This window comes from Pseudomyrmex gracilis, unplaced genomic scaffold (assembly GCF_002006095.1).
Source record: "Pseudomyrmex gracilis isolate BER0280 unplaced genomic scaffold, ASM200609v1 scaffold_213, whole genome shotgun sequence".
NCBI lineage: Eukaryota > Metazoa > Arthropoda > Insecta > Hymenoptera > Formicidae > Pseudomyrmex > Pseudomyrmex gracilis.
This window is the reverse complement of record NW_018020797.1, coordinates 71,978-84,792: the sequence shown is the minus strand read 5'-3', so window position 1 is coordinate 84,792 and position 12,815 is coordinate 71,978. Positions and strand designations below refer to the sequence as shown.

The 12,815-nt window shown below is 36.4% G+C and overlaps 2 protein-coding genes across 6 annotated transcripts; one reads left to right on the top strand and one right to left on the bottom strand.

Moving 5' to 3' along the window:
* Window positions 1-16: 16 nt before the first annotated feature.
* On the bottom strand, window positions 17-11,676 carry LOC109858557 (NADP-dependent malic enzyme-like). 5 transcript variants are annotated; one of them, XM_020435951.1, is made up of 9 exons: window positions 10,431-10,510; window positions 10,297-10,344; window positions 7,524-7,683; window positions 2,723-2,881; window positions 2,227-2,589; window positions 1,823-2,134; window positions 1,297-1,665; window positions 875-1,169; window positions 17-747 (listed from the first exon to the last, which is right to left on the bottom strand). In XM_020435951.1, exons 1-9 carry the CDS (start codon window positions 10,493-10,495, stop codon window positions 632-634), a joined length of 1,887 nt encoding a protein of 628 aa, XP_020291540.1. In that variant the 5' UTR covers window positions 10,496-10,510; the 3' UTR covers window positions 17-631. The 5 variants fall into 5 exon arrangements, with proteins under 5 accessions (XP_020291540.1, XP_020291541.1, XP_020291544.1 ...); XM_020435952.1 differs by having other exon boundaries at window positions 10,297-10,341; XM_020435955.1 differs by lacking the exons at window positions 10,297-10,344; window positions 10,431-10,510 and adding an exon at window positions 11,653-11,676.
* On the top strand, window positions 10,968-12,484 carry LOC109858558 (protein PBDC1). The gene is made up of 4 exons (XM_020435956.1): window positions 10,968-11,461; window positions 11,660-11,725; window positions 11,843-11,902; window positions 11,982-12,484. Exons 1-4 carry the CDS (start codon window positions 11,441-11,443, stop codon window positions 12,336-12,338), a joined length of 504 nt encoding a protein of 167 aa, XP_020291545.1. The 5' UTR covers window positions 10,968-11,440; the 3' UTR covers window positions 12,339-12,484.
* Window positions 12,485-12,815: the final 331 nt, after the last annotated feature.

The window sequence follows — 12,815 nt, the reverse complement described above, 5'->3', positions numbered from 1 at the left end:
TTTTTCTTTTTTGTTGTTTTTTTTTTTTTTTTTTTGTAATTACAACTTGAAATAACAGAAGTACTATTGCAGAAAGTGACGTTGTTACGCAAAGCCACAGTCTCGTTTTTACTTTTGTGTCACAAACACCTTTGATTTGCACAACTGTGTATCATCCAATGTGTAAGTTTTGTTTGTTCTTAGTTATATCTGCGAAATAAACGCGGTTTGATATATGCCGCTGTCTCATCAAACAAGGGAAATGTTTAATAAAAAAAGCGATGTTTCGAGTAGCAATAAAATAAATACAATTTCTTTCAAATATCAGCATCGATATATTTATTTGTTCAACCAGCAAATAAATTCTCAAAATAAGCTTTTTCAAATATGAAAAATGTCGATGTTTGCGTTGAACATATGTTTATTTTTTTTTTTGTGACATTTAATAAATTTATCTTACAAACTAATTTACGTTTGCACGCGTACACAATGCTTGAAATAAGCCCGATCAACAGGCTACAGAAAAACAAATAGTTTGCTAATAAAATTTAAATTCCCGAGAACACATTCTTATTCTGTCTCCCTTATTGGACCCAAAAATCGTCAAAAAGTTAGGTCTTCGTCTAAAAGGTCTTCGGTAAACTTAAGTAATTTACATTTTCGGCCACGGATAAACCGGAGGTATGGACGACTTGTAGCTTGTATCGTACAACTGTGCTTTGACAAAAGCCTCGCAATTTTCAGGCTCCGGTTGTACTGATGCCAAACCTGCATGAAGAAAAGCAAAAACTCTTTTATTATAAACAAAAACAAGAGTAATTTTTTTCTACATGATGGAACATGCAAGATGCTTCTTCAATGTCTACACATCTTCGTGATGTTTTTTTATACTCACAGTTATCGTAAGCATACTTCACTAGCTTGCACGCTATTTTCAACGAACACATCTGTATGTCAGACAGTGGCGGATAAATATTTCCGCTGTTCAACTGGGCATCCGATACCAGTTCAGCAAGAGTCGTCGCGGCCATAAGGAAAACATCTTCAGGAATCGTACGCATACCGGCACATATCGCTGCCAGCGCGATTCCTGGAAAGATGTAACTGTTATTACCCTGGCCAGGATGAAGAGTCTTGCCCTTGTATTCAAATGGTGGGAAAGGCGAACCACTTGCGAAAATGCATCTTCCCTGTAATTGATTATCAGTTTGATTTATATTAACATATATATCCAAGAATAACAATAATAGTTTAACACGAAAATAATGGAAAAATATTATCGCGACAAATTCCTGAATGTAATATAAAATTTCAAACCTCCGTGGCGGTGTACGCTTCTTCGGCAGTGCATTCCGCCTTGCTTGTTGGATTACTCAGAGCGAAGATAACAGGGATTTCGTTGTTCCGTCCCATTTCTTGCAATATTTCTTTAGTGAAAGCGCCTCTGACAGCAGCTGCGCCGATGAGAACCGAGGGTTTGACTGTTTTAACAACTTCTATCAGAGTGTCAATTGGTTGGTCGTTGCGAGCATAGTGCAGTTTGTGTTCCGTCAGTCCACCTTTCGGACGATTTTGAACGATCAATCCTTTCGAGTCCACCATCCAAATTTTGCTCTTCGCTTCTTCTTCCGACACTCCTTCCTTTTGCATCGCAATTACACATAGCGATGCAATGCCCAACGACGCCTGCAAATAGTTTGTTGTTTAAAACTATTGAGCTTCTTTCACAGCGCTTTTAAATGTCTGTGTCTAACTTTATATTTTACATTTTTTTTTTTTTTTATTTTATTATTATATATATATATTTTTTTAATGTATTTTTTTGAGAGAGAAAGATATTAACCTCCCCGGCACCCTGAAATACGATCGTATTTTCCGAGAGCTTCTTGCCGGTAATACGAAGCGATGCCAACAGACCGGCAACGGCGACGGCGGCAGTACCTTGAATATCATCGTTAAAGGTACAATAGTCATCGCGATACTTGCTGAGTAGTCTGAACGCATTGAGGTTTCCGAAATCTTCAAATTGGATTAACGTATTCTGGCCGTATCGCTTCACGACAGCCTGCATGAACTCGTCCAAGAACTCGTCATATTCCGACCCAGTGACACGCCTTTGCCTGAGACCGATGTACAGAGGATCGTCTAGTAAAGACTGTGAAAAAAAAAGTATAGAATTTATCAAACAATTTGTATTGTTGATTCTAACTTGAGCTACTTACATTTCAGATATACCGTCACACATACCTGAGTATTGGTGCCAACATCCAAAGTAATGGGCAAGCAATGATGAGGCTTGATGCCAGCTAACGCGGTGTACAACGACAACTTTCCTACGGGAATACCCATACCGTGCGCACCCAAGTCACCTAGTCCCAATATTCTCTCACCGTCCGTAACGACGATCGCACGTACGTCGTGCTCCGGCCAGTTCTTGAGGACGTCATAAATATGACCCTTGTCGTGGATGCTTATGAAGAGACCGCGCGGTCTTCGATAAACTAGACCGAATTTCTGACACGCCAGACCCACGGTTGGCGTGTACACCAGCGGCATCATTTTACTTACATCCTCTATCAACAAACGGTAGAAGAGTTTCTCGTTTCTGTCCTATGGGAACAATACTCTATGTAAGAATCAAGCGTGAAAGAAGAAAAACGTAGGCCTGATCAAGCGGGGGAGGAGAAGACTAAATAGCGTCTTCGATCAAACGGCAGCAATTAAACTGCCCATGTTCATGTACCAGTAGGCCTATGAGATAAATGTATTTCGAGAGCTCGTCCGTGTAGCGGTCCAGATTGAGGCGACAAAGCTCTAACTGTTCTTCTTGAGTTTTTACGGCTGCCGGTAGGAGACCATGTATACCCAGCGTCTGTCTTTCCTCGATGGTAAATGCCATACCCTGAAACACAACAATATAATATTTGCTTAATATATGCGCTTGTGTCACATATGGAAATAAAATCAAAACTAAAAGTGGCACATTTAATGATTATTTCAATTCTCTTTGTTTTTGTGCAACATTGCAAAAAGGAATTAATCTACGAGCAATTAGTCGGAACATACAAACATTTTATGACTCGTTCGACTCCGATCACATTGATAAGCATTGACTCCGACCGCAATTAAAAATAATGATATAAAAATTTGCTGACTGTGTGATTACAGCCAGATTAGGTGAAAGGTGATCGGCTGATCGTCTCACGTCTATTTTTAAAAATGTAAATGTTGCGATAAGGTCTGGTGACAAATGTGTATGTGTGTGCGTGTGCGCGCGTGAGATTTAGAAAATATCTATAGTCTTTCCATGATCCACATTCGCTCCCGAGAATAATGACAACGCGATGCTCGCGGCGATATTGTGACATGATCGTATTTTACCGCCAATTTTTTTTTTTTTTTTTTTTTTCTTCAAAGCGAGTACTAGAACCAGTGCCAGGTAATCAGTCACTCGGATGGCTGCTGATGTTACAAATTTATTGCGTCATCAAAATGTTATTAAACTCGCACTTCGCTCGCTCGCACTTTGAACGAAATCTCTATACTGAGGGATGAGGTGATTTCTCATCCGACTTGGCTTATCTAACTGCGGTTGATGAACCACGCTACCCGACGATGATTCCATCACCTTCGTACGCCACGAAAGTTCAGCGAGTTTATTATTATTCGCGCAAAATGATAAATCAAATCGACCGCTAATCAATAAGACGCACTGTCTGCGGTGCTTCCTTTTATATGCACTTTGTGCTGAATATTCCATACACATCTAATTATAATTAAACGTTAAATATTTCTTTGTACGGAATTCTTTTTTTTTATTTTAACGAAATGTGTGTGTGTGTGTGTGTATGTGTGTGTTTGCGTCGTTTTCTATAACGAGATATACTACTCGTTAAAAAAAAAATTGCAAAATGTGCAATTACGAAAAAAGAAAGAAAGGAAACAGAGAAACAGTTTATGTTATACGATATGTGTCATATCGCGCAGTCACGGGCTGTAAATGCTAAACGGTGTGATACCGTCTATTGTGCCGGGGTAATATCTATTATAATGTAATCTCTCTTCTCTTTATAGATTATCAGCTTACATAAAGTTAAAAATTTCCAGGAAACACAAGACATTTTTGCGAGAAACACAAAAAGCTCTTACTTGATAATTTCAACTTTTTTTTTATATTGTCAGATAAAATATATCTTTTTTTAATATATATCGATTTTAAACTGTCGCCATTTGCGATATTCTCGGCGCTTTTTGAAGAGACGCTTTTGAAGAGATCTTTCTCGAAATAAATAAAAACGCTAATTCGCTACGGGACGGTGAGTTGTGTATAATAATTGAATCTAATTCGACAGGTCAGCGCGCTCGCACCATCCGCCGTACTTTTCCATTATAGACAGACCCTCTCTGTCCATTTAGTTGCGTTCTAAAACGACGGCTGTAAAAAAATTATCCGTGTGAAATGTTATTACCGATTTTGTCGTTTAAAAACATATTGTTGCGTATCATAATTACACAGCTATTGTCTCATAAAAGTTTTTATTATACTACTTGCTGCTATTTGTGCACGCTTGTAAAGTTTTTACTGATATATATATTCTCACTCGATAATATCCGAGGGAAAAGACAATGAGCCACGTTGTTTTAATGAAATATAAAACTTCGCGGCATGTTTTTTATTGTCCGTTGATAATGCTGACAAGGCTGTTCCGAGAGCGCGATTCAGTACGCGTTTCTCATGTTTGCACGCACTTTAATCACAGGAAAATATACAGAATTCGTCACCGAATAAGGAATGCGTTACCGCATGCGAGTAACAAATAAAGAGAAGAAGGCGTCTTTCGTGCGCATACATACTACAACTAAGTTAATTATTTTGACGCTACACATAAACAGTGTTTTCCGTTATCTAGATAAAATTATCTAGATGTTCATCTAGATGTAATAATTGTTTTATTTTATCTTTATCTAAATAATTAAAATATATGACATCTTTATCTGTATCTCAGATAAAAAAAGTAGTATCTTTTGTAAATTATCTAAGATAATGAGTACGCACTCTGAATGTGACTTTTCAGTACAGGATAACAAATAATTGTACTTCGAAGAAATCGTTTATCCGATAGCACATTTGAAAAACTATTGTTTTTAAAAACTAAAACCTTATAATATATTTACATATTAACCTTATATATAGAATAAATGTAATTTACTTATTACATACTTATAATATGCTTATTATACTCAAATGTATAATGTATATCAAAATATACGCTTATTTTCTATAGATTTTCTTGAGATGTATTTAATTTCCTAACTTCTTTAATATCTTAAAATTATCTAGATAAAAATCTCAACTAAATCATCTTTTATCTAGATATGATCAAATCGGATTATCTTTATCTTATCTGAGATACATACGTATATGTTTTATCTAATCTGTATCTAGATTATTTCAAATTATCTAAGCGCAACACTGCACATAAATAAATGTATTACGGCGTATATTACAAAAAATGTCGAAACGCGTGAATACACATATTTTTTGGCGGTTGTATGGAAAACAAAGAAGTCGGGAATTTTGATATATATACAGACTTCGATCGTTCAACAAAATCGCAAAATCGGTCTTAGCTATAATACCCTTCCGTCCAGAGCGAGCAGAGTTTCCGGGACGTGTGGGCTTCGGTTCCTATCCGGAATGAGACTCCACCAATCGTTGTCCATTATTATTTGTCGTCGCCGCACTATCACTGTCAAAATTGTTCTTCGAGATTTTTAACATCTCACGACAAAACAACCGACCGTGGAAACGGTTGCTGGGGTTCTTGACTCCCGTGACGGCGACCCTACGACCTGTGCACGGATCGATAGGGGGCTGGCCCTGTTCTTCAATTCTTGAATATAAAGTGGCTTTTCGTGACCTACCGCAAGGATTATACGTATGCCCCGTAAGCTTTGAAACACGTACGAGACCGTTTGTCGCCGATCAGAATATTGCAAATAACACAGATAAACTATATATAGATAAGGCGGTTTCCAAGGTATACGTGGAACTTATTTTTCACGTCTCTTTTGTCGTGCGCGTTTATTGTCGAACAAACGTATTGTCACAAATGAAAACGAAAAAAAGCATACCCCCCCCCCCCGATGGGAAAAACATTTGTGAAATTGTGTGACAAAATCTTGCATGAAAATTGTGTGATTTGCAATTAAGTAGATATATTTTGAGAAATAGAGATGTAAAAAATATTGATCTTTTATCAAATATTTGTAACCGTTTGCAAAATTAATTTCCAAATACTATTTCGGCAAAACGATATGGCAAATCATTTTAGCGGTATGTTTGCAAAATTGAACTTAAAAAAAAATTGTTCAATAATTGAGAAAAAAATTTCAGCTGTGTGGTGTTCAAAACATGTAGAAATATATATTTGCATATAAAGAAATCAAATTAATTCATGTATATATACTTATGAAAATGCGTAACGACTCTTTTCTCATTTTTGATAAATATTATTTACAAAATTTTATTTTGACAAAAAACCTGTTGCGTTGTGGCGAATCGTGTTAGTGCAATCATTGCAAAATCTTCGTCATTCATGATGCCATTTTTGTCCAATATTTTTTCACAATTTGCCTATTGGGGTACGAGAATAAATAATCTTTTGCTTTCAAAAATTTAGAGATTTTTTATTTCTCTGTTTATCTTCGCGGCATTTTCAAAAGGTTGACATTTAATTAATTGCAATTATACGTTTTTAACGTTTTGATTGACATCGAGATTACAAACGACTGAAAAAATTCAAAAATTAAATTATAGAAATTTGTCAGGGCTGTATCAACCGCGGATTGCAATTTAGTTTCGTGATTGCGCAAGCGTATTAGCGTGAGTGTTAACGGAACTGTGTGATATCATCCTGCAATTTGTCGAACTGTGATGCAGCTTGAATTTGTAGTTAAACTTCGCTCACAGATCCGCGAAGCTTTTGTTCATCGTGAATCATTTCTATATTTTGCTTTCCGCAGTAGAAAATGTTTCCTTTGGTTTAGTTCCGCCGCGTTCACATTTATTCAGTTTATGTTTAATTCACAAGAATCAACACAAAAATTGTTGATCTTTGACTCGTTTTTTTCTTCGAGTCACAATAACTCTAGGTTTCGATCAGATACAAGAGCGTAGATTAATAATTTATAAGGATAGTTCGATATAATGATGACGCATGTGTTTTTCTCTCACGACGGTAAAAATATTTGCTTATTTAACGCAAAGGTGTTCTTTACACACGTTATGGAACAAAATTTTTCGTTTTTTTGCAATACTTGACTCGCTTGTTCATTGTTTGTCGAGTTTAACAAATTGACACATTTGCCGACTCGCAATATCAGCCCTCAAATTACAATCGGTTGTTTTATCGATCGCATCTGAGCGACAACGCGATTGTCACGTAGCAATTATCTCGTCGCTCTTGGATCGCGACGTAAATTTTTTATTTTATTGCGCAAATGATGATCTGTATGCGCCGAGACATATCCGGAGGCCTTACCTTGTTAAGTTGCGGGTTTCTGATATGGTCGAGGCCACGCAGAAGACCGGCGCAGACGGCGTCGCCGCTTCCTCGTTGCCCCAGCTGATCGCGTTCCAGGTTCGACATGGTCGACAACGATTTGTTCCTGTTGGAGTCGGGCCGACTACTGGTTTGAATCCTACGGAACAGAGCGACGAGTATATGAACACGCGGAGAGATCACGCACACACACGCGCGACGGCACGTCGTCGGTGGTATCGCGAGCGCAAACGACGTATCGCGTCGGCGACATCAAAGAGTGCGGGGAGAATTATAAAAGAGCTACTGCTGCCGTGTTCGCTACAGGTGGCGCGGTTTCTCTCATATAAAAAAAAATCGTTTTTCTAATACGAAATGCTATCCTTAACGTACTCTGTGCGTCCTTAATTTTGTTCCTGATTTTCTGAGTTTTTTTCTTGATTTTTATTAAAACCAAATACAATGTTCGTATTTCTAGAAATTTTGTACAGGCAGTTCTCTGTATAAATATTTCTCTCTGCGATCGAGAACGTCTTATTGATTTGTTTTTATTCGCGATTATATCAATATTAAAAGGTTTACGGTCTCTGTAAAATTTTGCAATTTTTTTTTTCCCCGAAACGATCTAACGTCAGGGCGCGGATTGTATCTAACACGTACCTGCAAAAGAGGCACGACTCAACGCACGCGCGTTTTATTCGCGCAATCATGCAACATCATGGTTGAATAATGATATACTAATGATTGATTAAACGTGAGAAAATATAGAATAGATTGCGGATACCGATTTTACAATTTTACAAACTCGCTATCGCGACGCGGAGCAAAGTACAAAATCGAGCGAACAAACGTTTCCGTTTACTTCTCGCGTCGTTTCGATCGAAGTTTTTCAAGTGCGTCCGTTGCATTTCATTCGTTAGATTTCAGTTGTTGAAACTAGTACCGAGTGAGGCCTATTACATCATCCGCGTACTATCTACACGCGGAATTATTGTAATTACACACAACGGACATAATTACTTTTTAAAAACACATTCGCTTGTTTATGTTGCACGAAGAAACGTTACAACAACACTTTTTAGAATTAAAACTAATTCGAGATTAAATTACAATTGGACTAATTATAATAATAGAAAGTGGTACAACACTATCTATAGGAAAGTAACGTCGGCCTCGGAGATTCGAAGTAAAACCAGAAATTCAACAAAAAGAAGAACAAGTGACGCAAGAGTTTTCGCGTGTTACTCGATCAACGCGACAAAATTCACCTTTTACAAATACATTGGCATTATATCGGTATTTTACCTGTCGTTGCACATATGCTGATGCTGACGACAGATTTCAGGTTCAGAGTCGATTGCGTAATGCAAGCCGCTCGTTCGACGGAGAAAACCCGTGAAATCACCACCGAGTGGTTTGAGGAACTGCCTCGAGGACATGTTTTACACGGACTAACACTTTGCGTGTGTCTTATCTTTCTCGTCGTCGAATTAAAGCGGGGAAAACGATCGTCGATGGACGATTTGACATATATATATATATATACATATGTACGACGTGTGTTTTATTATCAATAAATTTCTTTCCCTCGCGACGGGCAGACTGTCTCGCGCGTGGACACTGTGTGTTTATCATCGACATCGTTTTATCAGAGCATGACACATAACTGATGACGCTCAATCACCTTATACCTCGAACTACGAGACGATTTTTAATTCGATCACTTTCTCTCAACACGCGAGACTTGTTAATTCCGGTCTTGTTAATAATATCTTGAGAAACGTAATCCCGTAATTCAAAATCTGATTGCTATACTAGATCACACACACATTTTTATTTCAGATTCGAAAGAAGATAAGAACTCTTAGATTGAAGACTGAAAAGTAAAAAAAAAAAAAGCAATCTTGTAACTTTAGATGAATTTTTAGGTCAATCTTGTCATCTTTGATTAAACTAATCGGTTAAATGTCGATCGTGATTGGTCAATTCTGCCAAACAAGTAATCCAATCGACCAGTTCCAATGGAATAAATCGGTTAATCGAAGTTGGTGAAGCGACTCTGTACTTCTTAGGACAAAATATGTTTCGGTCCTTAGCCGCAAAGTGTGTTAAAACGTACTACAAAAAGAGACAGAAGAGACTTACATCTTGCAGTCTCGGTGTTCGCTATCTTTGGAGTGTTTGTTGCCCATCTCGTGACAGATCGAAATGTTTTACTAACGATCTATAGCGCGCGGAGAGATGTGTGTAGAAATTTTTTTCCCCGATCTCGCTATCGATATCACAAACAATGCAACAAAATAACTTTCTATAACGCCCAGGTGGACGCGAAAGATTAACGTGTGCGCCGATTTAGCGTATTTCTGTGTCGGAATTTTAAAAATGAGTTTTTTTTTTTTTAGAAAGAAAACGATTTTTGTTACACACACGCCAAGTAAAATCGCGAGCTCCGATCACGAACAGATCGCGAATATGACTAGCAGAACCGTCATTGGTTCAAGAAGAAGGAGAACGGGCCTGCACACAAACCGAAGTGTATCGCAATCCATAATACACTTATGTACGTTTCGGAAAGTAAGAGAATCCAAATGAATTTTTCGTTACCTCCGCGTTTATCTGACATACACGTTTTGCGTCGAGAGCCGCGTGTTGATTCCGCATGTGCATACAATTCAATGAATAACAACGCGTGAGAGAGATCGGTCTCAGATCGGTCGATCTTTATGAATGATAAATAAAAAAACTTACATTTCAACACACAATTTGCACTTACGCGCGCGCGAAACGTCTCGTGTCGCTTGTGGACGAAGCTGTTTTTCTGCTAATGTTGAAAAAACGAAATTTTTTTTTTTTATGAGAATGTCAGTTACACGTAACAAAACAATTATTATACAATACGTGTTCAACCTCGAAAGATAGTAGCATCTCACTGGAAGCGTCCGGATTACAGTCAAATTACTCTTGACAGGCATTCGCGAAATATTTTACGAATATCTCGTTATCTGATCGATAATCGTTTCTCGTGACAAATGAAGATATGGCAATATGAATTTTTGTAGAATGCAGCCGTAGATATTTAAGACTCGCAATTAGACTTTTCTGCAGTATTTGTTAAAGCGCAAATTATATATATATATATATATATGTATAAAGATATTATTGTATTTCTGTGCGTATAATTGCTACATTTTGTTTATTATATTATTCTTATAATATATAAATATATATTATAAGATTATAAGATATCTTATAATATATAAATATATATTATAAGAAATTTATATATAATAAATCTTATATATTTATAATGTATAAATATATATTATAAAATTTATTATATATATATAAATTCTCATGCACATTATTGTAAAATATTGTGAAAGGAACGTGAATACTGCCGCGTTTTACGAGTTTTCTCCCGACGAAATGCTTTTGTAATTGTTCAATGGCAGGGGAAGTGAACGCATGGTGAAAGTCGTAATTTATCGCAATATGGACATATCCGCGGAAAAAAGAGAGAACGAGAAATAATTTTATAACTGTTTTAAACTGTTTGAGAAAAATCCAGTTATTTGTTATTGTTTATTCTAATACAAAATCTTTTTTTTTTAGTTTGACGATCATAGTTAGTTCAATATATGTGTATATTGTAGAATGTGTGATTTTATGCTCTGTGACTAGTTGTTCGGTTGATTGCTGATATAGTTTTTGTTCAACGGTGTTCCTTTATTGATCACACTCGACGCACGTGTTTTGATTCTACGTACCTACACAGCACTACATCACAGCACGACATAAGTTTGTAACATCTGATCAGTGTGATTGTGAAACGAATTGTTCGAACAGTTCGCGCATATATTTCTGAAAGACTGTCGAATTTATTTTAGTCCATTGTTTTGCGTGGGAACGAAAACACAATGGCGCAAATAGGAAATGTGGTACGCGAATTATTTTTGTGCACACAAATGTTTACGTACTGCTACGTTATAACCTAACTGATATAGAGTTAGCTTTCAATATGTAACGACTAAAAAATTATCATTAAATTTATGTCTTATTCTACATTATTCTGTTTTTTTTAAATCCTACCTTTTTGTAAAAACGATTGTTGTAACAAATAAATATCTACCTTTAAGACGGCAGATCAATTAATTGCTGGATCCAGTGTGTTGTCAAGACCCGCGGAAGAATTCGACAATGATGTAAGTGGAATCTGCGTACAAGCGCCACACATTGTGTTACACTTTGAATTATTTATTTTACATATGAAAAGAATATCTATATACGTATCTTCTTATGCTTACCTGTTGCTATTTTAGCCATCCGTAGAAGCAATGTGGGCGATGAAAGCCATGGAACATGCAGAGGTTTATTTCAATGTAAGTTTTTATGATATTTAATTTTATGCGCACAACTTATCAAAGTTTTAAACAAAAAAACAAATTTTATACGATTTAGATTTTGTGCTCGGTTGACCCCAAGTTTTTGAAACTCACACCTCACGACGAACAGATCTACAAGGCGTTTAAAGATAGTTTTCCTACCATGAAAGTAGACAAAATAGACGAAGATGAACTGAAATCTCCAGAAGGAAAGGCGAAATGGAGGCCGTTTTGCGAACAATTTAGAGACATTGTAGAGGATTACAGTTTTGGTACGTTATTAAGGGCAGATTGTACCGGAGATTATTCAGAAGAGAATAGCATATTGACAACCAGAATACAGTTCTATGCCATAGAACTTGCCAGAAATAGAGAAGGTTTCAATGACGGCGTGCGAGAAAAATATAAACCAAAGAAAGCTGTAAAAACATGATCGAATATTGACTGCAACTACGCTAGCGCCACTAAAAACAAATTCAGACGTAGAAGTTCTCGATTATTCCTTTTTATGATTTTTAAATATGTAAGAAATATACAATTTTATAAGACATATACAATAAAACAACAATACGAAAATAATAGGTGTGGAAAATTTATTGTATTTTTTTTTTTTTTTTGAAAGAATTTTATTTTTTTTAAATTAATAACAAGAAGATTCTTCGGGCTCAGGAGTCTTTAAAACTAATGAATGAAATAAATTGGGTTGTAAGAGCCGTTTGCAGGATGTTGCGCAGAGATTGTGCTTAAATATATATATACATATGTATACACATATATACTTCGAAATAATTTTTTTCCTCCATATAGGATGCTGGATTTGCATCACATATATATGAAGGACCCCGTATACCACCCTAACTAATTTTAAAATATTATCAGATTAATATTCGATAGATGTGCTAAGTATTGC